The sequence below is a fragment of the Camponotus vicinus genome, unplaced genomic scaffold (assembly GCF_025532165.1).
Source record: "Camponotus vicinus isolate PSW18456_S1 unplaced genomic scaffold, iyCamVici1.0 SCAF_8, whole genome shotgun sequence".
Taxonomy (NCBI): Eukaryota; Metazoa; Arthropoda; class Insecta; order Hymenoptera; family Formicidae; genus Camponotus; species Camponotus vicinus.
Window position 1 is genome coordinate 16,660,449 of NW_028141980.1, and position 24,283 is coordinate 16,684,731.

At 26.5% G+C, this 24,283-nt stretch overlaps 5 protein-coding genes across 12 annotated transcripts in view; 4 read left to right on the plus strand and 1 right to left on the minus strand.

The window, feature by feature from the left end:
* The window catches only part of Slob (Slowpoke binding protein), a 357,719-nt gene that overhangs the window by 76,612 nt on the left and 256,824 nt on the right, over positions 1-24,283 (minus strand). The window lies entirely within an intron of this gene.
* LOC145976126 (uncharacterized) lies at positions 857-4,758 on the plus strand. Its single transcript, XM_083107100.1, has 9 exons — positions 857-1,000; positions 1,311-1,430; positions 1,619-1,736; positions 2,292-2,550; positions 2,678-2,794; positions 2,925-3,015; positions 4,175-4,320; positions 4,446-4,578; positions 4,659-4,758. The coding sequence occupies exons 1-9, from the start codon at positions 857-859 to the stop codon at positions 4,707-4,709; spliced, it is 1,179 nt and encodes a 392-aa protein (XP_082963226.1). The 3' UTR covers positions 4,710-4,758.
* Positions 6,048-10,138, plus strand: LOC145976124 (uncharacterized). Its single transcript, XM_083107098.1, has 9 exons — positions 6,048-6,230; positions 6,514-6,633; positions 6,850-6,967; positions 7,348-7,609; positions 8,546-8,662; positions 8,745-8,835; positions 9,617-9,762; positions 9,892-10,024; positions 10,088-10,138. Exons 1-9 carry the CDS (start codon positions 6,048-6,050, stop codon positions 10,136-10,138), a joined length of 1,221 nt encoding a protein of 406 aa, XP_082963224.1.
* Positions 11,515-17,913, plus strand: LOC145976123 (uncharacterized). Its single transcript, XM_083107097.1, has 9 exons — positions 11,515-11,697; positions 11,979-12,098; positions 12,309-12,426; positions 13,580-13,841; positions 14,829-14,945; positions 15,056-15,146; positions 17,343-17,488; positions 17,667-17,799; positions 17,863-17,913. The coding sequence occupies exons 1-9, from the start codon at positions 11,515-11,517 to the stop codon at positions 17,911-17,913; spliced, it is 1,221 nt and encodes a 406-aa protein (XP_082963223.1).
* LOC145976140 (uncharacterized) lies at positions 18,968-23,607 on the plus strand. Its single transcript, XM_083107114.1, has 9 exons — positions 18,968-19,105; positions 19,463-19,582; positions 19,818-19,935; positions 20,349-20,607; positions 20,738-20,854; positions 21,559-21,649; positions 23,086-23,231; positions 23,354-23,486; positions 23,557-23,607. Exons 1-9 carry the CDS (start codon positions 18,968-18,970, stop codon positions 23,605-23,607), a joined length of 1,173 nt encoding a protein of 390 aa, XP_082963240.1.

Consider the following 24,283-nt stretch of genomic DNA (forward strand, 5'->3'; position numbering starts at 1 on the left):
CTTATGTGTGTAAAGTTAAAAGAGATGATTCTTAAGATGATTATTCTTAAGAGATGATTATTCTTAAATATGATACATAAAATTAGTTATTATATATGCTTTATATAAAATATTTGATTAATGTTTGATTGTCTTTAAGTATTTCAATTTTTTACATATGCGATTTGTATGAGATATGTTAAGAGCATTATTTTTAAATGTTTAATTTATTCTTACTGTCAGCGTCTGTAAATTTTTAAATTTATGCACTTTTTAACAAAATGAAGTAAATAATAATAAAACGACAGTAGATAATTCTAACATGTTGCTATTTAGTTTCTAAAATCATAACTTTTATTGCTAATTAGAAGTTCAATACATACTATGCACAGATCCAATCGGATCTCTTAAACACTATGTGCTTTTGATTTTTATCAAAAAAGTTCGATGTTTCCAATAGTGAATGACATTCGTCTCGAAGGCAAATGTACGTCACGAGTGCAGACAATAGAATGAGACGCGTAAATTTCTCGTATAAAAGAAATAACAAACACGCATGCGTTATTTTCGTAAGCAATTCGCATAATAAATATAATTTCTCTTCTTTTCTTATGGTAAACACCTGCTGAAATTACTTCGCTATCAAATCGATCGCATAATTAAGGACTTTATTTTACGACAAATATTAAACTAAATATTCTATCGCGTACAGTTGCGTCGACTTGCGCTGCACGAAATTATATGAAATTGATGCTAAAATTACACCGAAAAAGAAAAAAAAATAAAATGTTTGGTCGATCAATGGAAAAAAGAGAAGATAAGCGAATCGACTCGCTGATTTTCTCGCTTTTATTCGTGCTCCGAATCCCGTAAAGAGATGATCGATCTTGAGACTCAGCATTTTAAACTCAATAGAATTCTATTACTCACTATTGGCTTGTGGCCTTTACAACAATCAAATCTAACTCGATTTCAGTTTATTATCTTTTTTAGTGTTCTGATGACAATTATTATATTTCAGGTAAGATAATACTTTTTATGTTTATACTATATTTTATTATTTCTACTATATTTTAATAGTCATAACATAATAACTTGTTACTATATTGTGTACGCGATTTCAAAATATCTTAATAAAATTATAAAAAATATTTATATTAGCTATATTATAATAGTATACAATCGTAATTATGCATCACATTTTAATTCAATCATTTCATGTACAAATGTTTAAATAAGCATCTAGTTATATAAGATTTATAATCCGTACGTCGCTTTAAAAGAGCAATTTCTTATATAATGTAAATTTATAATAAAATTATTTCTTTCAGCTTATGTCATTTATTACATTAAGATGTACTCCGAATCTCATCACTAATGTTTTATCTTCAACATGTGTGTTTAGTATTGCCGCGGTAAAATGTATTACATTTTGTTTCAACCTGGAAAATGTAAGTTGATAGCTTATAATGGATAAATTAAAAAGTCATAATTGAAATAGTGATAGTTAAAAGTTGATAGCTTGAACGCGTAACAGAAAAAAAATTTTGTCGAGTAAAAAAATCACAAATAATAATTGTCAATATATATTATGGATGTACACGCCAATACAATACATACAAAATTACTAAAATGACAGGTGAAGGATTTATTGGTACAACTTCAGAATTTATATGACGGATTGAAAGATAAAAACGAAATCGCTATTATAAAAAAATATAGTTGCAATGGAAAACGTTACACAACTGCATTTACAAGTAAGATAATATTTTTAAATTTTTACACTTGCCTACATTATTAGACACATGAGTTATAAGATTGTCAATGGAAAAATATTGATTCCGAAATTATATTATTTACTTGTTATTTACTTTTTGTATATATATATATGTGTGTGTGTGTGTGTGTGTGTGTGTGTGTGTGTGTGTGTGTGTGTGTGTGTGTGTGTGTGTGTGTGGTGTGTATGTAATTCATATGAGCATATTAAATTATTTCTCACTATACAAATATATAAAGTACCACATGCGACTAAAAATATCAAATCGGAAAAGAAATTGTAAAATTACAATTAATTGTAAAATTATAATATTTATTATGAGATTCAAAACGATTATAAATGTATTAGAAATTTATGTTAAAAATACAATAAAATTATATTTAATTAAGACAATTTTATCTAAAAATTTAATTATGTAAATATTATATATATATATATATATATATATATATATATATATATATATGATGTACATTTAAAGCAAATTAGAAGCTTTTATAAGCATATTGATATGACGATATTTGAATTCTTTTAGTATTTGCCATTTGCTTCATATTTACTTTTGTTGCTGTATTTTGGTTGCGTATATTCTATATTATATATCCGATAAACATAACTCAATCACATCGCCTACCAATTACGGTGGAATACTTCATCGATCAGGAAAAGTATTTCTATTTGATTTTGTTACATATCAGCGTGGCGTTATGCATCGCGGCAACGGCAATGGTAGCAATAGGATCAATGATTATTGTATATTTTCAACATACTTGTGGTATGTTTAGAATTTGCAGGTAAAAGACAAATATAGAAAATAAAAATAAAATGTTTCGAATTTTAAACAGCATTCTATTATTATATTGAACATATCAGTGTTTATTTGAAGGCAAAAGAAAATAATGATTAATATTTTAATTACAGTTATCGTATTAAACGCGCAGTGCACATCAATTTACTAGAAAATATTAAACAGAAGAAGGGGAACTTAATATTGAAAGGAATAATTAGTGCTGTAGATATTCATCGGCAAACTTTGACGTTAGTATTTCTATTCCATGATATACATATACATATATATATATATATGTGTGTGTGTGTGTGTGTGTGTGTGTGTGTGTGTGTGTGTATGTGTGTGTGTGTGTCTAATAATATTCTTTGGTCTCAATAGTTTATGCAGACTTTTGGAATCGAACTTTGAAGTAATGTTGATTTGTTTAATACTGATCGCAGTGGTCTCTTTGAGTCTTAATCTCTTTCGAGTAAGTCTCGTATTATCTTTACACTCACTATTTGCAAACAATACTTAATATCACACAGTAACATCACACGGAATAGCGAGACGCTATTATGTACCTTGTGTATCTATGTATGTACAACACGAATAAGGTAATTAAGAGTACATGAGATCGGATCTTAATAACGACTGAATTGCATCGAATTCCAAATAGATTCTTAATTAATAATAACTGAAGTCGCAGTTATAAATGGAATGTGTTTCTGTTTTCGCTCTATTTTATAAATAGATATCTTATAATACAAAATCTTAAAGTGAAATTTTTTTTTTAAAAGACGTCATCGCTCTCTCCCTCGTCATCGTGCAACACATATTAACACATATATATATATATATGCATTGCGTTAACGGTTTTGAAATTCAACAGATCTGAGATTTGACAGCTTTGATATTAGACAAGTAAATGAAGATAAAAATTTGAAAGTTTGAAAAAGTTGATGTATGTATAATTCCTAAGGATATATTCGTAATGATATTTGTGTGATTAATTTTAATGACCTACTTAATGGGTGAATAATAATTTCGATTTTAAATCCTAAATAGATTTATGTTAGATTTATTCTGAAAGTGGAGTCCTTTCGTAGGAGGAGGAATGCGGAACCTACTGTGTTCACGCATGTATTTTGCAAGACGAAGCGAAGGCCAGGTTAAATGTAGAGGAAACTTCGCAAAATACATGCGTGAACGCAGTGGATTCCACCCCCCTTACAGAGGAGCTCCACTTCCGGAAGATATAATGCAACCTAAACCTATTTTTGACTTACAATTGAGTTTTTGAGTTACATTATACAGCGTGTCTGATAACTTTTTACTTTTGACACACCCAAAGTGTGCAGGTAGAGCTGGTTAAATTGAGTAGAAAATCCATTATCGATCTTCACATAATTAATGAGAAATTAATTAAAAAAGATCGACCAATTCATTCCCATTCTTTTTTGTCTTTTCCTTTCTTTTTCTCTCTTCTCCTTATTGATATCTTTGATTTTGCAAAATATATATTATTTTTATCTCTATACAAATCCATTTTAACTATGCCAATTAATAAGAACAGACTCGTGAGTAATATTTAGAGAACGTAAGAAATACAGATGTGAATTCGTTACAATGGTAACCTTGTATTTTAGATTTTTCAGATTGCATCATCCAAAGATGATATCAAGGAGATTATATTTCCCTTTGCAGTTGTAACTACTAATATCCTATACATGTTTATAGCTAATTATCTTGCGCAGGATTTAACGGATCATAATAATGATATCTTTACTACCGTGTAAGAAACATTATTTTAGAGAAGTTATTTGAATTCTCGCATATAAGGAATTGTTTTATTAAATTCAAAAATTAATGTTGCCGTGTAAAAATATACGTATATATTATCTATACATTATTGCGTAGATATAATGTTCAGTGGAATGCCGCTCCGTTACATATACAGAAAGTGATACTATTTCTGTTGCAAAGAGGCTCCAAAGATTTTACTATAAATGTCGGTGGACTATTTGTCGGATCATTGGAGTGTTTCGCCACGGTAATGATTATAAATAGATTATCATACATAAATTATCATATAAATAAATTCTAGGTAACATATTAAAAATAATATTACAGATGGTGAGAGCATCGGTCTCTTATTTTACTGTTATGTATTCAACGCAATAAGAAAATATGAAGAACGAAATAATAATGAATAAATTATAATCTAGCAAAAGTTTAGTTAACCAAGTCTCAATATTATGATGCTATTACATTTAAAAATTAAAAATAATTTATTAATCCCATTTAGTTGATATCTAAATAGACATAAGTTTTCCAACAATATAAGTATATATTTAGAGAAAATTTCTAAAGATATAAATATATTTAATTAAAAATATTACATAGATTTTCAATGCATTAAAAAATAGTATTCGGTTTCAAATATAAAATATTAATATAAATTTATTGATATTTATATAATTTTCAACTATTATTTTCAGTATTTATATTACTATTATTATTTCCATTATTAATATACGAATTATTACATTACTTTTGAATATGCTCAATGTGCAAAAGAAAAATTAAAATTTGAAAAATAATGTTATCTTTAATAAGAATCATACTTTCGATATAGGTTGATAATTGGAATGTAAAATATATGTAGAGTTATGTATGTAAAGTTAAAAAGGTGATTATTCTTAAAAGGTATAAAATTAGTTATATACGCTATTATATAAAATAACAGACTAACATTTGACTAATATTACATTGTTTTCTTTTCTTACTTTAGTATATACGATTTATATAACGAGAAATGTCAAACATTATTTAGAAGTGTCTAATTCATTCTTATTGTTAGCGCCTGTGTATCTTTAAGTTTAAGAATTTATTTGGTCAAAGTGAAGTAACACAGATGTATATAAACGTATATACATATATATATATATATATATATATATATATATATATACATATATGTATAAATCACAGTTAGAAATTGTAACCTGTCAATATTTAGCTTTTCAAATGGTATCTTTCATTATGTTAATTGCTAAGAATTAGAAGTTTTAACATGTAACATGCACAGATCGATTTTTTTTAATGGTATAAGCTTCTTACTGGAAAGATCTCATGCTCTCAATAACGAACGATATTCGTCTGGAAGACCAAGTGTACATCACGAGTGCGGGCAATGGAATGAGACGTGTAAATTTGCTGTACAAAAGAAATGTCTAATACGCATGTGCGACTTGTGCGCAAGTAATTCGCTAGATAAATATTTTCACATCTTCTTTTATGGCAAATACCCGCTACAATTTTTCTGCTATCAAATCGATCACATAATGATGGACTTTATTACGATAAACTATGAATATTCTACTTTTTCCGGGTCGTATAATTGTGTTGGCTTGTATTACACAAAATTATATAAACTATATACCAAAATTTACATAAAAAAAAAATAATAAGATTACTGGTCAATCAATGAAAAAAGGAGGGGAGCAAGCAAATCAGCCGATGTCTCGCAGCTATTTGTATTCCGAATATCGTAAAGAAATGATCAATCTCGAGACTCAACATTTTAAACTGAATAGAGTTCTGTTACTCATTATTGGCTTGTGGCCTTTACAACAATCGAAATTAACTAAACTTCAATTTATTTTCTTGTCTACTATTTTGACATCGAATATTACGTTTCAGGTAAAGCATTATTTCCCAAATATATTTTGATATGATAAACCATCATAAAATAATCTTTTATAAGCAGCACACGATTTAAAACTGTCTTTAGTTTAAACTATAATGAAATTATTACACGAACTGTATTACACAATGGTGTATAATATAATTATGACATCTTAATTTAATCATTTTATATTCAAGCATACAAAAAAGCATCTAGAGACATAGTATTTATAATTTATTCACAACTTTAAAGGAGTAATTTTTTAATATATATTTGTAATATGATTATTTTTTACAGCTTATGGCATTTGTTACATTCAGATGTACTCCGGACCTCATCGCTAATGTTTTGTCTTCCACATGTTTTTCTAGCATGTATGCAATAAAATACAATTTATTTCATTTTAACATAAGAACTGTAAGTTGATAGTTTATAGACTTGATAATTTAGAACTAATATATATATAGTTCACAAGTTTATAGTTTAATCGCGTGACAAGAAAAACATTCTTGTCGAATAAAGTTTACGAAAAATATTTTTATATTAGTCTTTTACATTATGAATATATACATGTGCGTGCGCACATATACATACACACATACAACAATATACACAACTTTGCTGAAATGACAGATGAAGGATTTATTGATACAACTTCAGAATATGTGTAACGGATTAAAGGATGAAAACGAAATCACTATTATGAAAAAATATAGTTGCAATGCAGAATGTTACACGATTGTACTGACAAGTAAGATAATATTTTTTAATTTGTAATTTTCAATTGCACATAAATTTTTATATGATATATAAGTTATAGAAGTCTCAACATAAGCAAATGATTAGAACAATTTCTCAATATATTTATGCATAATAAAAATGAATTTATTAAAACATTTGTAAAGATTAATATAAAAAATTTAATATAATCATAAAATACAATAGGAAGAAAGAAATTTTAAGGTTACGATAGTAATTATTATATATATATATATGATTGCATTTTAGAAACATATACATTAAATTGGAGTATATAAATGTCATGCATATATGTGAAATAATACCTAAATCAATTTGAAAATATTTTGCGAGGAAAGTCAATATGACGATTCCATATTTGAATTGTTTTAGTACTTACGGTTTGTAGCGTGTTTACTGTTATCATCGGTTTTATTGGATCGAGTATTTTCTATATGACATTACCCACGAATGTAACTCGATCACGTCACTTGCCGGTTACGATAGAATACTTCATCAATCAAGAAAAATATTTCTATTTAATTCTGTTACATATCATCATGGCGATATTAATCGGGGCAACTGCTATGATAGCAATAGGAACAATGCTTATTGCATATTTCCAACATACCTGTGGTATGTTTAGAATTTCTAGGTAAGAAACAAACATAGAAATAAATATGAAAGAAGTTCATTCATTATTATATTAAGGTTTTAGGCCCATCAGGCCCATCAGTGATGAAATCTACAAATTATAATATATCATGAAAGAATTGAAAATTTATAGGTGTCAATGGCTTAAGCCTCCGACAAGCAATATTAAGACGTTATTAATGTTGTTGCAACGTTTTCATTTTATTTACGTTTATTATTTATACTTGTTAATGTTTTTATACTTTCAATTAACTAGTAATTTTTTATTTTATAATTGAATATAATTTCCTAAATTCTTATGTGTATTTGTTTTTATCTCTCCTAAGATATTTCAAACAAATGTGAATAACATGTGAAACAAATTGAATATATTTTCGATATATTTGTTGATGAATTTGCTTGTCTAAGTTCTTGGTTTAATAAGTCATTATGTTATCATGGCAAAAAGAATCGGAATTAGTGATGACAATGATGTCTCTGGAGTCCGTTCTGGGGTGGGGGGGACATCCAAGCGACGGATATACAGTTGGGGAGTTCCACATTCCACTAGCACGGAGCAACTAAATATATTAAAAAATTTCTGATGATGTGCAGATACTTTCTGAACATAGCGGTGACATACTTGTTATTTTGGACAGCTCTGATGATGAGTCATCGAATGAATAAACTGATATCTTTAGGAAGTCAGAAATTCTTCCGACGGCGGTTTGAAGAGCTAAAACTATTTTTCCTTAATACTATCTATAATTAATTAATACATTATTATCTAAATTATATTAAAATTAAATATAAATGATGACTCAGGCGGAGGGGAAAAAATGCAAAATGGGCGAACTTCCTTCAAATTTTAAACAAAATCCTATTATTATCTTGGATAAATCGAATGCTTATTTCATGAAAGAAAAGATATATATCTTGTCAAATATATTAATTACAGTTATCGTATTAAACGTGCAATGCATATCAATACGCTAGGAAATATTAAATGGAAGAAGGAGAATTTAATATTAAAAGGAATAATTAGTGCCGTAGATATACATCGGCAAGCTATGAAGTTAGTAATTTATTCCTTATGATATTCATACATATATGTACATCTACATGTACATATACACATTATTTTTTGGTTTTCATAGATTATCCAGACTTTTGGCATCGAAAATTGAGACAATGTTATTTTGTTTAATAATGTTGGGAGTGGTCTCTTTGAGTCTTAACCTTTTTCGAGTAAGTCTCGTTATGTTCTTATATCAATTAATTTTTAAACAATATAAAATACCAAGAGACACAATATCTCGCGCTGGAATAACGAGATCCCTCGGGTATTTATATACGCGAGTCGACTAACTGAGAGTACTTAAGTTTATCGGACTTCAATAACAGCGGAATTAAATTCTTAATTGATATCGCGGGTCTCAATTATAATAAAATCTTTATTTTCTATGTTTTATAAGCAAATATATTATGTAAAATCTCAATATGTGAAAATTTGCCTTTAAGAGACGCACTGTCATGTCATGCGGCGCGTATATGAATGTACAGAAAACATATAATAGAAATATCTTATTCGATTAACGTTCTCGGTAGGCAAGTAAGTAAATAAAGGTTAAAATTTTCTTGAAAAAGTGGAAGTATATATAATTTCTGAGGATATTTTTGCAATAATACTTGTGTTCAAATTGAACGACCTGTTTAGTAGGTGAATAGCAATGCCTAAAATTGAATCTTATATATATATATATATATATATATATATATATATATATATATACATATCATGTACTGTCTATTAAGAAAGAATGTATTTTTTCGTTTTCCCTCTTTTCCTTTCTTTCTTATCTTTTTTCTTACAGATTTTTTATAATTCAAAATATAATTTTTTTATCTGTATATAAATTAATCATAACCATTCGCCAATTAATAAGAATAAATTAATTGTAAATAATATTTAGAGAATGTGAGAGAAGTGCAGATGTAATTTCGTTACAATTGCGATCTTGTGTTTTAGATTTTGCAGATTATGTCATCCGAAAATGATGTCAAGGAGTATATGTTTCCCTTTCTATCTACAATTACCGTTATCCTATATATGTTTGTAGCTAATTTTGTTGCGCAGGATCTAACGGATCACAATAATGACATCTTTGCTACTGTGTAAGACACATTGTTTTATACAGTATGAATTCTCATGTTAAAGACTGTTTTTATTGACGGAAGATAATGTGTCTCATAGAAATACACATATATATTATTTATATATATTATCTGTATACGATTGTGTAGGTATAACGTTCAGTGGAATGTAGCACCGTTACACATACAGAAAGTGATACTATTTTTGCTGCAAAAAGGCACCAAAGATTTTAGTATAAGCGTTGGAGGATTATTTGTCGGATCGTTGGAGTGTTTCGCCACGGTATATATAATGAATATATCAAAATCTACATTCGAGACAACATAATATAAATAAACATTACAGTTGGTGAAAGCTTCAGTCTCTTATTTTACTGTTATATATTCAGCGCAATAATGTAAGGTAAGCAGAGAAATAATAATAAATAAATTATAATCTAGTAAAAATTTAGTTAAGTAAATAAACTCCAATATTGCAATATTATAATACATTTCAAAGTTGAAAACAATTCATTATTAAATTAAATCCAGATTATACCTTAGAGATACCTATTAGACATGACACATATGTACACACATCTCCGAAGGGAATCAAATATATATAAAATTTAATAAATTACATAGATTTTAAAACCAACAAAAAATAGGATATATTCGAAATATCAAATATAAAATACTGGTACAAACTCATATAATTTTACATAATTCTCAACTTTTATTTTTACTGTTTATAATATACATTGTCACATTACTTTCAAATAAGTAATATTAATTTTAAATAAATAATGTTAATTTTACATTGTTAATTTTAGTATCGTCTACATTTTTTCTAGTTTAGTTTTGGTAATAAAAGTGCAAAAAATATCACGATTTCGGAAATAATATTGTCTTTAATAAGAAAATGTTATCTTTTAATATAACGATAATTTAAATATTTTATGTAAAGTTATTTTTAAATATAATGATAATTTAAATATCCTATGTAAAGTTATAAAAAAATTTTAAATGACACATAAAAATATTATCAATTATACATGCTATATATCCAATAACAGGTTTATTAACATTATGTTGTCTATATAACCATTTAGATTTTTCTTATACATGACATGTATAATGAAACATGTCAAATATTTTTACATATCCTATTTCAAACTTACCTTTATTCTTACTGTTAGCGTCCGTACTTTATGCATTCATTTGATGAAAGTTATGTAAGTCATAAAAATTTATATAAACATATAAAACAACTGTTGATAACAGCAAATGTCAATATTTAGCTTTTCAAATGGTAACTGTCATGTCATCAATTGCTAATCAGAAGTTTAATACATAGTATGCATAGATCCGACTCTTTTAAATGATATAAGCTTCTTACATGAAAAGCTCATGCCTTGGATAGTGAATAATATTCTGGAAGACCAAGTGTACGTCACGAGTGCGGAAAATAGAATGAGACGTGTAAATTTGCTGTACAAAAGAAGTGTCTAATACGCATGTGCGACTTGTGCGCAAGTAATTCGCTAGATAAATATTTTCTCTTATTTTCTTATAGTAAATGTTTGGAGAAATTGCTCCTCTATCAAATCGATCACATAATTAAGGACTTTATTGCGATAAACTATAAATATTCTGCCTTTTCCGGGTCGTATAATTGTGTTGCCTTGTATTATACAAAATTATATGAAATATATACTAAAATTTACATAAAAAAATAATAAGATTACTGGTCAATTAATGGAAAAAAGAGGGAATAAGCGAATCAGCCTGTCGATGTCTCGCAGTTATTTGTATTCCGAATATCGTAAAGAGATGATCAATCTCGAGACTCAACATTTTAAACTGAATAGAGTTCTGTTACTCATTATTGGCTTGTGGCCTTTACAACAATCGAATTTAACTAGACTTCAATTTATTTTCTTGTCTACTATTTTAACTTCGAATATTATGTTTAAGGTAAAGCATTATTTCACAAATATCTGTTGATACGATAAATCATCGTAAAATAATCTTTTATAAACAGCATACGATTTGAAACTGTCTTTAATTTAGTCTGTAATGAAATTATTGCACGAACTGTATTATAATAGTGTATAATATAATTATGACATCTTAATTTAATCATTTTATATTCAAATATAGAAAAAGGCATCTAGAGATATAGTATTTATAATTTATTCATAACTTTAAAGGAGTAATTTTTTAATATAAATTTGTAATATGATTATTTTTTACAGCTTATGGCATTTGTTACATTAAGATGTACTCCGGACCTCATCACTAAAGTTTTGTCTTCCACATGTTTCACTAGCACATACGCAATAAAATACAACTTATTTCATTTTAACATAGGAGCTGTAAGTTGATAAATTATAAAATTGATAATTTATAAAAACTAATATATAGTTCACAAGTTCATAGTTTAATCGCGTGACAAGAAAACCATTCTTGTCGAATAAAGGTTACAAAAAATATTTTTCTATTAATTTTTTATATTACGAATATATACATACGCGTGCGCACATATACATACGAAAACAATATACACACCTATGCTGAAATAACAGATGAAGGATTTATTCATGCAACTTCAGAATATATGTAACGGATTAAAAGATGAAAACGAAATCACTATTATGAAAAAATATAGTTGCAATGCTGAACGTTACACGATTGTACTGACAAGTAAGAGAATATTTTTTAATTTGTAATTTTCAACTGCACATAAATTTTTATTTGACATATAAGTTATAGAAGTTCATTATAGAAGTCTCAATTTAAGCGATGGATTATAACAATTTCTTAACATATTTATGCGTTAGATGAGTTTATGGAAAGATTTGTTACATATGTATATATAAAGATTAATATCAAATTTATTATGATCAAAAATAGGAAAAGAGTACAATAGGAAAAGAAAAATTTTAAAGTTACGATAGTTATTATTATATATATGATTACACACACACACACACACACACACACACACACACACACACACACACACACACACACACACAGAGTGTTTCAATTTAAGTGATTCAGCTGAATATCTCTTAAAGTAAAAAAGATTGCCAAAAATGTTTCAGACATAAGTTGTTTGACTCGAAGGGGGACATAAGATGATGCCATTGGTTTGACTTTGGATTATTGTTTGAAGGTCACTTAAAGATCACCTATTAATTTTTTTAACGGAACCCCCTATTTTGTATTACTTATTATTATAGCTTATCTCGAGAGCTTTCCAAAACTTTATTATAAAGTATTTTATCATTGAGTTATGAGGCTTGAAATAATTTCTTAATTTTACATATAAAATTTTACATATAAATTTTACTATAAAATATCTAGTAAAATATTCATTTTTTGATTATTTTACTTTAATACTTTTATGTACAAAATAATGAGAGGAATCAATTGGTGTAAAAGAAATATAGTTGTTTTTACGAAAGAATATGTAATTGTTAATTACATATTTTTTCTTAGAAACAATTATGTGACCTTCAAACAATTATCCAAGGTCAAATCAATGGTATCATCTTATGTCCCCTTCGAATCAAATAGCTTTTGTTTGAAACATTTTTTCCAATCTCTTTTACTTTAAGAGACATTCAGCTGCATTACTTAAAATAAAACACTCTGTATATATATATATATATATATATATATATATATATATATAATTTATTAATATATAATTTGTTAATTGCATCTGAAACATACACATTAAATTGGATTATATAAATGTCATGCGTATATGTAAAATAACACCTAAATCAATTTGAAAATATTTTGCGAGGAAACATAATATGACGAATCCATATTTGAATTGTTTTAGTATTTATTATTTCTAGCATATTTGCTGTTATCGTCGGTTTTATTCGACCGAGTAATTTCTATATGATATTACCCATAAACGTAACTCGATCACATCGCTTACCGATTACGATAGAATATTTTATCGATCAAGAAAAATATTTCTATTTAATTCTGTTACATATCATCATGGCGATATTGATCGGAGCAACTGCTATGATGGCAATAGGAACAATGCTTATTGGATATTTTCAACATACTTGTGGTATGTTTAGAATTTCTAGGTAAGAAACAAACATAGAAAAAATATGAAAGAAGTTCATTCATTATTATATTTAGGTTTTAGGCCCATCGGGACGATTAGTGATGAAATTTCTGTCAAACTATAAGATATCATGAAAGAATTGAAAATTTATAGGTGTCAATGACTTAAACCTCCGCTGGTCAATATTAGGACTTTATCAATATTGTTACATAAGATGTTTTCATTTTGTTATTTACGTTTAATATTTATACTTGTTGATGTGCATTTTGTAATTAAACTTCTTGACTTCTATGCTTTCAATTAACTAGTAACTTTTTATTTTATAATTGAATATAATTTTCTAAATTCTTATGTGTATTTGTTTTTATCTCTCTTAAGATATTTCAAACAAATGTTGAATATTTTTTCGATATATTTGTTGATTCATTTGCTTGATTAAGTTCTTGGTTTAATAATTCATTATGTCATCATGGCAAAAAGAATTGGAATTAGTGACAACGATGTCTCTGAGTTCATCCTGGGGGGGAGGGGGGAAGAACAAGCGACGGATGTACCAGTTGGAGTTTCAGCCACTATGGGGCAACTAAATATATTAAAAACTTTCCTGATGATGCGCAGATACTTTCTGAACATAGCAGTGGCATATTTGTCATTTTGGACAGTTCTGATGAGTCATCGAACGAATAAACTGATATTTTTAGGAAGTCAAAACTTGTTCCGGCAGCATTTTGAAGATCTAAAACTATTTATTCCTTAATACTATCTACAATTATTTTTTCCTTAATACTATCTAAAACTATTTTTTCTTTAATGCTATTTGTAATTAATTAATACATTATTATCTGTAAAGTTATTAATATAAATATTGACTGAGGCGGAGGGGGAAAATACAAAATGGGCGAACTTTCTTCAAGTTTTATACAAAATCCTATTGTTATCTTGGATAAATCTAATGCTTATTTTATGAAGGAAAAAATACACATCTTGTTAAATGTATTAATTACAGTTATCGTGTTAAACGCGCAATGCATATCAATACTCTAAGAAATATTAAATGGAAGAAGGACAATTTAACATTAAAAGGGTTAATTAGTGCCATAGATATGCATCGGCAAGCTATGAAGTTAGTAATTTATTCTTTATGATATTTATACCTATATATATATATATATATATATATATATATATATATATATATATGTACATACACACATTATTCTTTGATTTTCATAGATTATCCTGGCTTTTGGCATCGGAAATTGAGACAATGTTATTTTGTTTAATAATGCTAGGAGTGGTCTCTTTGAGTCTTAATCTTTTTCGAGTAAGTCTCGTATTATTTTCTTATATCGATTAATTTTTAAACAATATATAATATCAAGAGACACGATGTCTCGCACTGGAATAATGAGATATCTCGTGTATTTATGTACGCGAGTCGGCTAGAGAGTACTTAAACTTATCGGACTTCAATAAGCTGAATTGAATTCTTAATTGATACCTCGGGTCTCAATTATAATAAAACCTTTATATTCTATGTTTTATAAGCAAATATATTATGATGTAAAATCTCAATATGTGAAAGTTTCCCTTTAAGAGACGCACTGTCATCTCATAACACGCGTATATGAACGTACAGAAAACATATAATAGAAATGGTAATCTTATTCTTTTTTATTAAATAAGCATAGCTAATAAATATTCTTAAATCATAAGTTCATGTTATAAATAAAATCAAGCAAAAAATCTCATTTATAAAAAAAAGGAAAATATTCAAAGAATGTACACTACATTTTACTTCTGTGAATATTATATCTCTATAATTCAATTAGCTAATTATTTTACATTATGTTTTACACACCACATCTAAGTCGTATATATGATGATTTATTTATTATAAATAAATCATCATATATATGCTTTATACTATATTTGGCCCATTAAAAAACAGCACGAAATGTAGGTAAAACACATTTATGGAATATGGTTTGAGACTAGCCCAACAAGAATGCAGAAATAAAATTTATTTATGGGATAACATCGAATAAATTTGATTAAATATTTGAAAGGTGTAGCAGCGAAGACTATAGACAGAATAGAGAAGTGTGGACTAAATAAACTAGCCTTTAAATAAATAATATGTTCCTTAATATTCTTATAATATATTCCATAAATTTTACAATTCTCTTGATGTTTCTCAGCGGATCAAATTACTTCGTAAAACATGTATTACGCAAATTATTTTGCCTGAAAATCGCATGAGTTATCTTGTTCATGTAAGATTATGTGCATAGAGGAGATTTATTGGTAATAAATATATTGAGATAAAAAATAATAACTGTTTATCTGATCTAACTGTTTAAAAATACTATACTAAGAAAAGTGTATACGTTCAATTTTTCATTTTTCCAACACGCAAACTTTCTGTAATATTTATATCAAATCTTAATAATCTTAAACTCTACACACATATAATAACAAAATTCAAAATTTTGTTATTATAGCACAGATTATGTGTGCGTAATTTTAAAGCGTAAATTTAAAATTACGCACACATCTGCTTATTGTGTGTGTAAAATGTATTCATATTACATATTTCTTTATGTATTTGATATTATAAATATATAATCTATTAAATGCATATTTAATGCAATTTATAATTATAATGATTGAAGTAAGATGTGTGCTATTTATTTTATATTTAATAAGAAAGATATATATATGTTTATTTAAAGAAAACTTAGCGTTAATTTCATACTAGTCAACTAAATCAGCGTCAAGTGCTTCTTGAAATTTTTATTTTCTTATATTGTTTAATTTTCAATATTTAATTTTTTGATAAATATTTAAGTTTTAATATTGCTATTTTTCTACAAATTGAAAGAATTATTTTCATAAATTTTTGATTAAAATGTTTTTCTTAAAAAAAAAAATAAATCAACATAAGTTTTTATTTTTAATTAATGCAATTTTCTTATATCATTTTTTTCATAAGAAATTGAAATAAACTATTTTACACAATAATTTGTTTATAATATGACAATTTTTTAAAATTGAAATAATACTTTCATAGGAGTATTTTGTGGATTATTTTGTAACAGTATTTTTTATTTGTATAATGATATACAGACATTTCTTACGACGAACGCATATATTTGCAACCATTTTTATCTTTTTCTATTTGTAATTTAAAAATTTAATTTTTAAATAGTAAAAAATCTAAAAAAAATTTAAGTAAATTGAATAAATTATTAGATATATTAATTAAATTATATATATATATATAATGTATTGTATATATTAAGAAAGAATGTATTTTTCGTTTTCCCTCTTTCCCTTTCTTTTTTATCTTTTTCTTTACAGATATTTTTTATAATTTAAAATATAATATTTTTATCTGTATATAAATTAATCATAACCATTCGCCAATTAATAAGAATAAATTAATTGTAAATAATATTTAGAGAATGTGAGAGAAGTGCAGATGTAATTTCGTTACAATTGCGATCTTGTGTTTTAGATTTTTCAGATTATGTCATCCGAAAATGATGTTAAGGAGTATATGATTCCCTTTCTATCTACAACTACCATTATCCTATATATGTTTATAGCTAATTATATTGCGCAGAATTTAACGGATCATAATAGTGATATCTTTGCTACTGTGTAAGACACATTGTTTTATACAAATATTTTATACAATATGAATTTTCACATGATAAAAACTATTTTTATTGACGGAGGACAATGTGTCCCATAAAAATACATACATACATACATATATATATATATATATATATATATATATATAATTTATATATATTATCTATATATGATTGTGTAGGTATAATGTTCAATGGAATGTAGCTCCGTTATACATACAGAAAGTGATACTATTTTTGCTGCAAAGAAGCGCCAAAGATTTTACTATAAACGTTGGAGGATTATTTGTCGGATCGTTGGAGTGTTTCGCCACGGTATACATAATGAATATATCAAAATCTGCATTCGAGACAACATAATATAAATAAACATTACAGTTGGTGAAAGCTTCAGTCTCTTATTTTACTGTTATATATTCAACGCAATAATGTAAGGTAAGCAGAGAAATAATAACAAATAAATTATAATCTAGTAAAAATTTAGTTAAGTAAATAAACTCCAATCTTGCAATATTATAATACATTTCAAAGTTGAAAACAATTCATTATTAAATTAAATCCAGATTATACCTTAGAGATACCTATTAGACATGACACATATGTACACACATCTCCGAAGGGAATCAAATATATATAAAATTTAATAAATTACATAGATTTTAAAACCAACAAAAAATAGGATATATTCGAAATATCAAATATAAAATACTAATACAAACTCATATAATTTTACATAATTCTCAACTTTTATTTTTACTGTTTATAATATACATTGTCACATTACTTTCAAATAAGTAATATTAATTTTAAATAAATAATGTTAATTTTACATTGTCAATTTTAGTATCGTCTACATTTTTTATAGTTTAAGTTTTGTAATAAAAGTTCAAAAAATATCAATATTTCGGAAATAATATTGTCCTCAATAAGAAAATGTTACTTTTAGCTTCTTAAATGGTAACTATCATCACATCACTTGTTAATTAGAGGTTTAATACATAGCATGCATAGGTCAACTCTTTTAAATGATATAAACTTCTTACTGAATAACTCATGCTTTCGATAATGAATAACATTCTGGAAGCCCAAGTGTACGTCACGAGTGCGGACAATAGAATGAGATGTGTAAATTTGCTGTACAAAAGAAACGTCTAATACGCATGTGCGACTTGCGCCCAGTAAAAAATTTGCTATATAAATATTTTTTCTCTTCATTTTTTCTTATTATAAGTACCCGCTGCAATTTTCCCGCTATCAATTCGATCGCATAATTTGTGGCATTATTGCGAGAAACTATGAATATTTTATGTTTACCGCGTTGTATAGTTGTATTGGCTTGTACTGGCTTACACGAAATTGTATGAAATTGCTACGAAAAATTATACTGAAGAAAAAGGTAACAAAATATTTGGTTGATCAATGGAAAAAGGGGAAAATAAGCGAATCAGCCCGCTGTTATTTGTATTCCAAACCTTGTAAAGAGATGATCGACAGTCAGCATTTGAAACTTAACAGAATTCTGTTACTCCTTATTGGCTTGTGGCCTTTACAACAATCGAACCTAACTCGATTTCAGTTTATTTTCTTGTCTATTGTTCATATAACATCTATTATATGTCAGGTAATCTATTATATGTCAGGTAATTATATGTGGTAATACTTTTTATGTTTAGATTAAATTTTATTTTATTTTTCCAATATATTTTAATTATTATACTATCATGTAATAATATTTTACTATATCATGCACATTACTTGAAAATATTTTAATTAAATAATTTTAATTACAAAATATTTACATCAGCTATGCTATATTATAATAGTATATAATATAATTGTGTATCACATCTTGATTCAATCAATTTATATGCAAATGTATAAAAACAAGCAGCTATGTATGCAGTATTTATAATCCATTCACCGCTTTAAAAGAGGAAATTTTTATAATGTAGATTTGTAATAAGATTATATTTTACAGCTTATGACATTTGTTACAACAAAATGTACTCTGGACGGCGTCGTTACTGTTTTGTCTTCCGTATTTATGTTTAGTATTTGCGCGATAAAATACAATTTATTTTTCCTCAATATGGAAACTGTAAGTTGATCGCTTATAGAATTGATAATTTATAAAAAATGATAGTTCACAAGTTGATAGCTTGTGTGATTGTGCGATAATTCTTTTTTTTTTTTAAATTAAAAATTATACTCTTATACTTTAATAAAATTATAATTATACTTTAATATTATGTACATACATTCATTTCACATACGCGCGCGCATATGAAACATACGCATATCAAAACAATATCCACAATTTTGGTACATGATAGATGAAGGATTTATTGATTCAACTTCAGAATATATATAACGGATTAAAGGATAAAAATGAAATCGCTATTATGAAAAAATATAGTTGCAATGCAAAACGTTATACGTTTATATTGACAAGTAAGCAATATTTTTTAATTTTCTGCGCATACACTTTCTATTTGAAACATGAGTTATATAAGTCTCAATGAAAACAATTTTATTTTCGATGCATTATAATAATTTCGTCGCATATTTATGTGTGAATAATTCATCAGACGTTATCAGAATTTAAAACACTTGTCAGACATGCAAATATATAAAGATTAATACCAAATGTAATATGTCTAAAAAAAGTAAAACAGAAATAAATTTTCAAAATTGCAACTTTTGTTACTTGTGTGACTTAAATGGAAAAATAATATCATAAATGCATTAGAAATTTATACGTTAAATTTAATTATATTAATGTTACATATGTATGTTGATATAAAAAACTAAATCAATTTAAAAAATTTATACGAGAAAAATTAATTTTATATAAATCTTTTTAGTACTTGGCGTTTGTGTTGCATTTACTAGTGTCATTATTCTATCTCCGAGAATTTTTCATATTATTTTACCTATGAATGTATCTCTATCAAATCGCCTGCCGATTAAAATGGAATATTTCATCGATCAGGAAAAGTACTCTTATTTGATTTCATTACATATAAGTATGGCAATGTGCATTGGAACAATTGCGTTGATAGCGATAGGAACAATATATGTTGCGTGTCTACAATATATTTGTGGTATGTTTAGAATTTCCAGGTAAGAAACAAACATAGAATATAAAATTTTGAATTTTAACAAAATTCTATTGTTATTTTGAATAAATTAAATGCTAATTTGATAGAAACAAAAAAAACAGGTATATAGCTGATGACTGTATTGATTATAGTTTTCGCATTAAACACGCAGTGCACGTCAATATGCTACAAAATATTAAAGCGAAGAAAGTGAATTTAATATTGGAAGAAATAATTAGTGCTGTAGATATGCATCGTCAAGCTATGAAGTTAGTATATTCGATACTCATATATATATATGTATATATATATATATATATATATATATATATATATATATATATATGTAGTATATACATATGTCCGAGAAAAGAGCCAGAAAGAATCATGTTTTATCTCCTTTTATTACCCCCTCCATGCTACTGCATGCTACCGAAAGGCCGAAATCTGACATCATTGCATGGAATGTGTGCTCTAAACATGGCAGTGTCACATGACAATGGAAAGATAAGAGTCAGAATACAGTGCGCATTTTGCGCTAAAGCTAAATCATGAGATGCGTGCTTTAGGTGTGCTTGCACTGAATGGCAATAGAAAGTTTAGCTGTACGCATTCCGATTCTCATCTTTTCGTTGCCGTGGGACATTCGCCATTCGCATACATCCTATGATCTAGCCGTGAAAAATGCGTACTCATTATAGCTAATTCTTTTTAATTAATATATCAATAATTAATGCAAAAACTGCAAAATAGTAAAGGACTTCTTTGTTCAGTTTGTTATGATGTACTCTCTCACGAGCGTTGATTCGATCTTTATCATATATTTTATATACATGTGTGTGTGTGTGTGTGTGTGTGTGTGTGTGTGTGTGTGTGTGTGTGTGTGTGTGTGTGTGTGTGTGTGTGTGTGTGTGTGTGTGCTTATGTGTATGCGTATATGTCTGTCTAATAAAATATTCCTTGATCTTGATAGATTATGCAGTCTTTTGTTGTCCACAGTGGAGACAATAATGTTTTGTTTCATAATGCTTGGAGTGGTCACTTTAAGTCTTAATCTCTTTCGAGTAAGTTGTGTGTTAGTCGTAGTAAGTTTTTACTGTTCTCAAACAATATAAAATATCAAGAAATTCGGTATTTCGTGCCGGAATAGCGAAGCATCTCGTGTATTTATATATGCGCGCGCGCGAGTCGGCTAGTTGAGAATATTTCAAATTATCGGACCTAAATTAACAACTGAATCGATCGAATTATTAATTGATAATTTAGATCTCGATTATAAGGAAAGTGTCTTTATTTTCGCTCTACGTGTTCTAGCAGACATATATTGCGATGCAGTTTCAATGAATTGATAGAAGACTGCATCAATAGTTCTTTGACAGTTCTGAGATTTGGCAACTTTCCGAGATTATAAATTAATAAAAATAAAAATTTGAAAGTATGAAAAAGTTGATGTTATTACGCGAATTATCTTGCACACGTAAAAGTATACGGAAAATATCTTGCATCTTACGTAAGACTATATGCACAGATGATTTATTGATCATAAATATATTAAATATTAAAATAAGAAATAATAATTAAATGATTATTTGATCTAATTATTTAAAAATAATATATTAAGAAAAATGTATAGATTCATTTTTTTGTAAGCACGCAAATTTCCTGCAATATCTATATTTACTCAATAATTTATAAACTATACATCTGTTTATTAAAATAATTTTAAATTTACATATACTGTTTATTGTAAAATGTATTTATATTGAATATTATTTCTTTATATATTTGATATTTTAAGTGTATGTTAATTGTATATTTAACGCAGTTTATAATGATTGAAGTAAGATGTGTTTATCTTACATTTAATTAAAAAATATATATATATATATATATATATATATATATATTTTTTTTTTAATTAAAAGTAAGATAAACACATCTTACTTCAATCATGTCTGAAACATTTTTCTATAGGACCACTATTTTCGGAAATAATTGGCCGTTTCCAGAGTTTTAAATCATCCTGTATATATATATATATATATATATATATATATATATATATATATATATATATGTATATATATGATTAGGATGATTTAAAACTATGGAAACGGCCAATTATTTCCGAAAATAGTGGTCCTATAGAAAAATGTTTCAGACAAAAATTATAGGACTTAAAACGATCTATTTACTGATTTTATTTAGTTTGAACTTGGATAGCGTCCCTCAGGGCAAAATCATTTGAAATTTTTTTAACAGAATCCCCTATTTTTTTTATTGCATTATTCTTGTGGCTTATTTCGAGAGATTTTCAAAATACTATAATTCTCTTATTCTTCATGATATCTTTGATTTTATAAAATATACAATTTTTATCACTATATAAATCAATCGCTATCGTTCGCAAATTAATAAAAATAGAATTGTAATGAATAATTTTCAGAAAGCATAGGAAATACAGATGTAATTTCGTTACAACTATGATCATATGTTTTAGATTTTTCAGATTATGTTAATCGGAGATGACTTCGAGGAATTTATATTACCCTCTGTATATGTAACTGGGCTTATTATATACATGTTTGTAGCCAATTATTTCGCACAAGATGTCACGGATCACAATAATGACATCTTTGCTACTGTGTAAATATGTTTTATACAAATTGATATCTTACATATTAAAACTTGTTTTATTAAATGCAGAAGTCATTGTCGCGTATAAATACACCGTATATATCGTATATACATGATTGATGATGATTTAGATGTGACGTTCAATGGTATGCAGCTCCGTTACATATACAGAAACTGATACTATTTCTGCTGCAAAGAGGTTCCAAAGATTTTACTTTATGTATCGGTGGATTATTTGTCGCATCTTTGGAATGTTTTGCCACGGTAAAAATAATAAATATATTTTTAAAATATACACACATTCAAGACAATATATTTCAAATAAACATTGCAGATGTTGAAAACTTCATTTTCTTATTTTACTGTTATGTATTCAACGCAATAATAAGGTAAGAAGAGAAATCATAATGAACAAATTATAATTTAGCAAAAATTTAGTTAACTAAACTTCAATATTATAATTATAATACATTTCAGAGTTAAAAATAATCCATTATTAAGTTAGTATCACAGTTTACACCTAAATAGACATCCAAGCATATAAGTATGTAACAATTAAATATGTTACATAAAATTTCAAGGCATCAGAAAACAAAAAATTCAAATATAAAATACTGATACAAAAAATTCAATTTTATAAAATTCTCAAATTTTAATTTTATTATTTACAATATATGAATTGCCATATTTTTTTTTAAATAAATAACATGTACATTGTTAATTTATCACTTGCCTTTTTTTATAGCTTAATATATTTTTATAACAAAAGCTTAAAAAATGATAGTACAAAATGAAAGAAATAAATGAATGAATGAATGAATGAAAGCAAAAAAGAATATTAAAATTTCAGAAATATTGCCTTCAATGAGAATGTTATTATCTTTAAATATAATGGTAATTTTTTTAAGTGTCCTATGTATGTAAAGCTATAAAAGAATCTTAAAAAAATGACATATATATATATATATATATATACATATTATCTATTATACATGCTATATATCAAATAATAGATTTGATTAACATTGTCTATAAGCATTTAGATTTTCATATACACGATT

Excerpts from the sequence above, each read along its gene's own strand:
- LOC145976124 (XM_083107098.1), top strand. The coding sequence starts at position 6,048 with ATGTCTCGCAGCTATTTGTATTCCGAATATCGTAAAGAAATGATCAAT. Across the intron at positions 9,763-9,891 it reads AATGACATCTTTGCTACTGT|GTATAACGTTCAGTGGAATG; the intron begins GTAAGACACATT and ends ACGATTGTGTAG. Across the intron at positions 10,025-10,087 it reads CGTTGGAGTGTTTCGCCACG|TTGGTGAAAGCTTCAGTCTC; the intron begins GTATATATAATG and ends TAAACATTACAG.
- LOC145976140 (XM_083107114.1), top strand. The coding sequence starts at position 18,968 with ATGATCGACAGTCAGCATTTGAAACTTAACAGAATTCTGTTACTCCTT. Across the intron at positions 20,608-20,737 it reads GGTATGTTTAGAATTTCCAG|TTTTCGCATTAAACACGCAG; the intron begins GTAAGAAACAAA and ends TATTGATTATAG. Across the intron at positions 21,650-23,085 it reads TAAGTCTTAATCTCTTTCGA|ATTTTTCAGATTATGTTAAT; the intron begins GTAAGTTGTGTG and ends CATATGTTTTAG.
- LOC145976126 (XM_083107100.1), top strand. The coding sequence starts at position 857 with ATGATCGATCTTGAGACTCAGCATTTTAAACTCAATAGAATTCTATTA. Across the intron at positions 1,001-1,310 it reads TGACAATTATTATATTTCAG|CTTATGTCATTTATTACATT; the intron begins GTAAGATAATAC and ends TATTTCTTTCAG. Across the intron at positions 3,016-4,174 it reads TGAGTCTTAATCTCTTTCGA|ATTTTTCAGATTGCATCATC; the intron begins GTAAGTCTCGTA and ends CTTGTATTTTAG.
- LOC145976123 (XM_083107097.1), top strand. The coding sequence starts at position 11,515 with ATGTCTCGCAGTTATTTGTATTCCGAATATCGTAAAGAGATGATCAAT. Across the intron at positions 12,099-12,308 it reads TTCATTTTAACATAGGAGCT|ATGAAGGATTTATTCATGCA; the intron begins GTAAGTTGATAA and ends CTGAAATAACAG. Across the intron at positions 12,427-13,579 it reads TTACACGATTGTACTGACAA|TATTTATTATTTCTAGCATA; the intron begins GTAAGAGAATAT and ends GAATTGTTTTAG.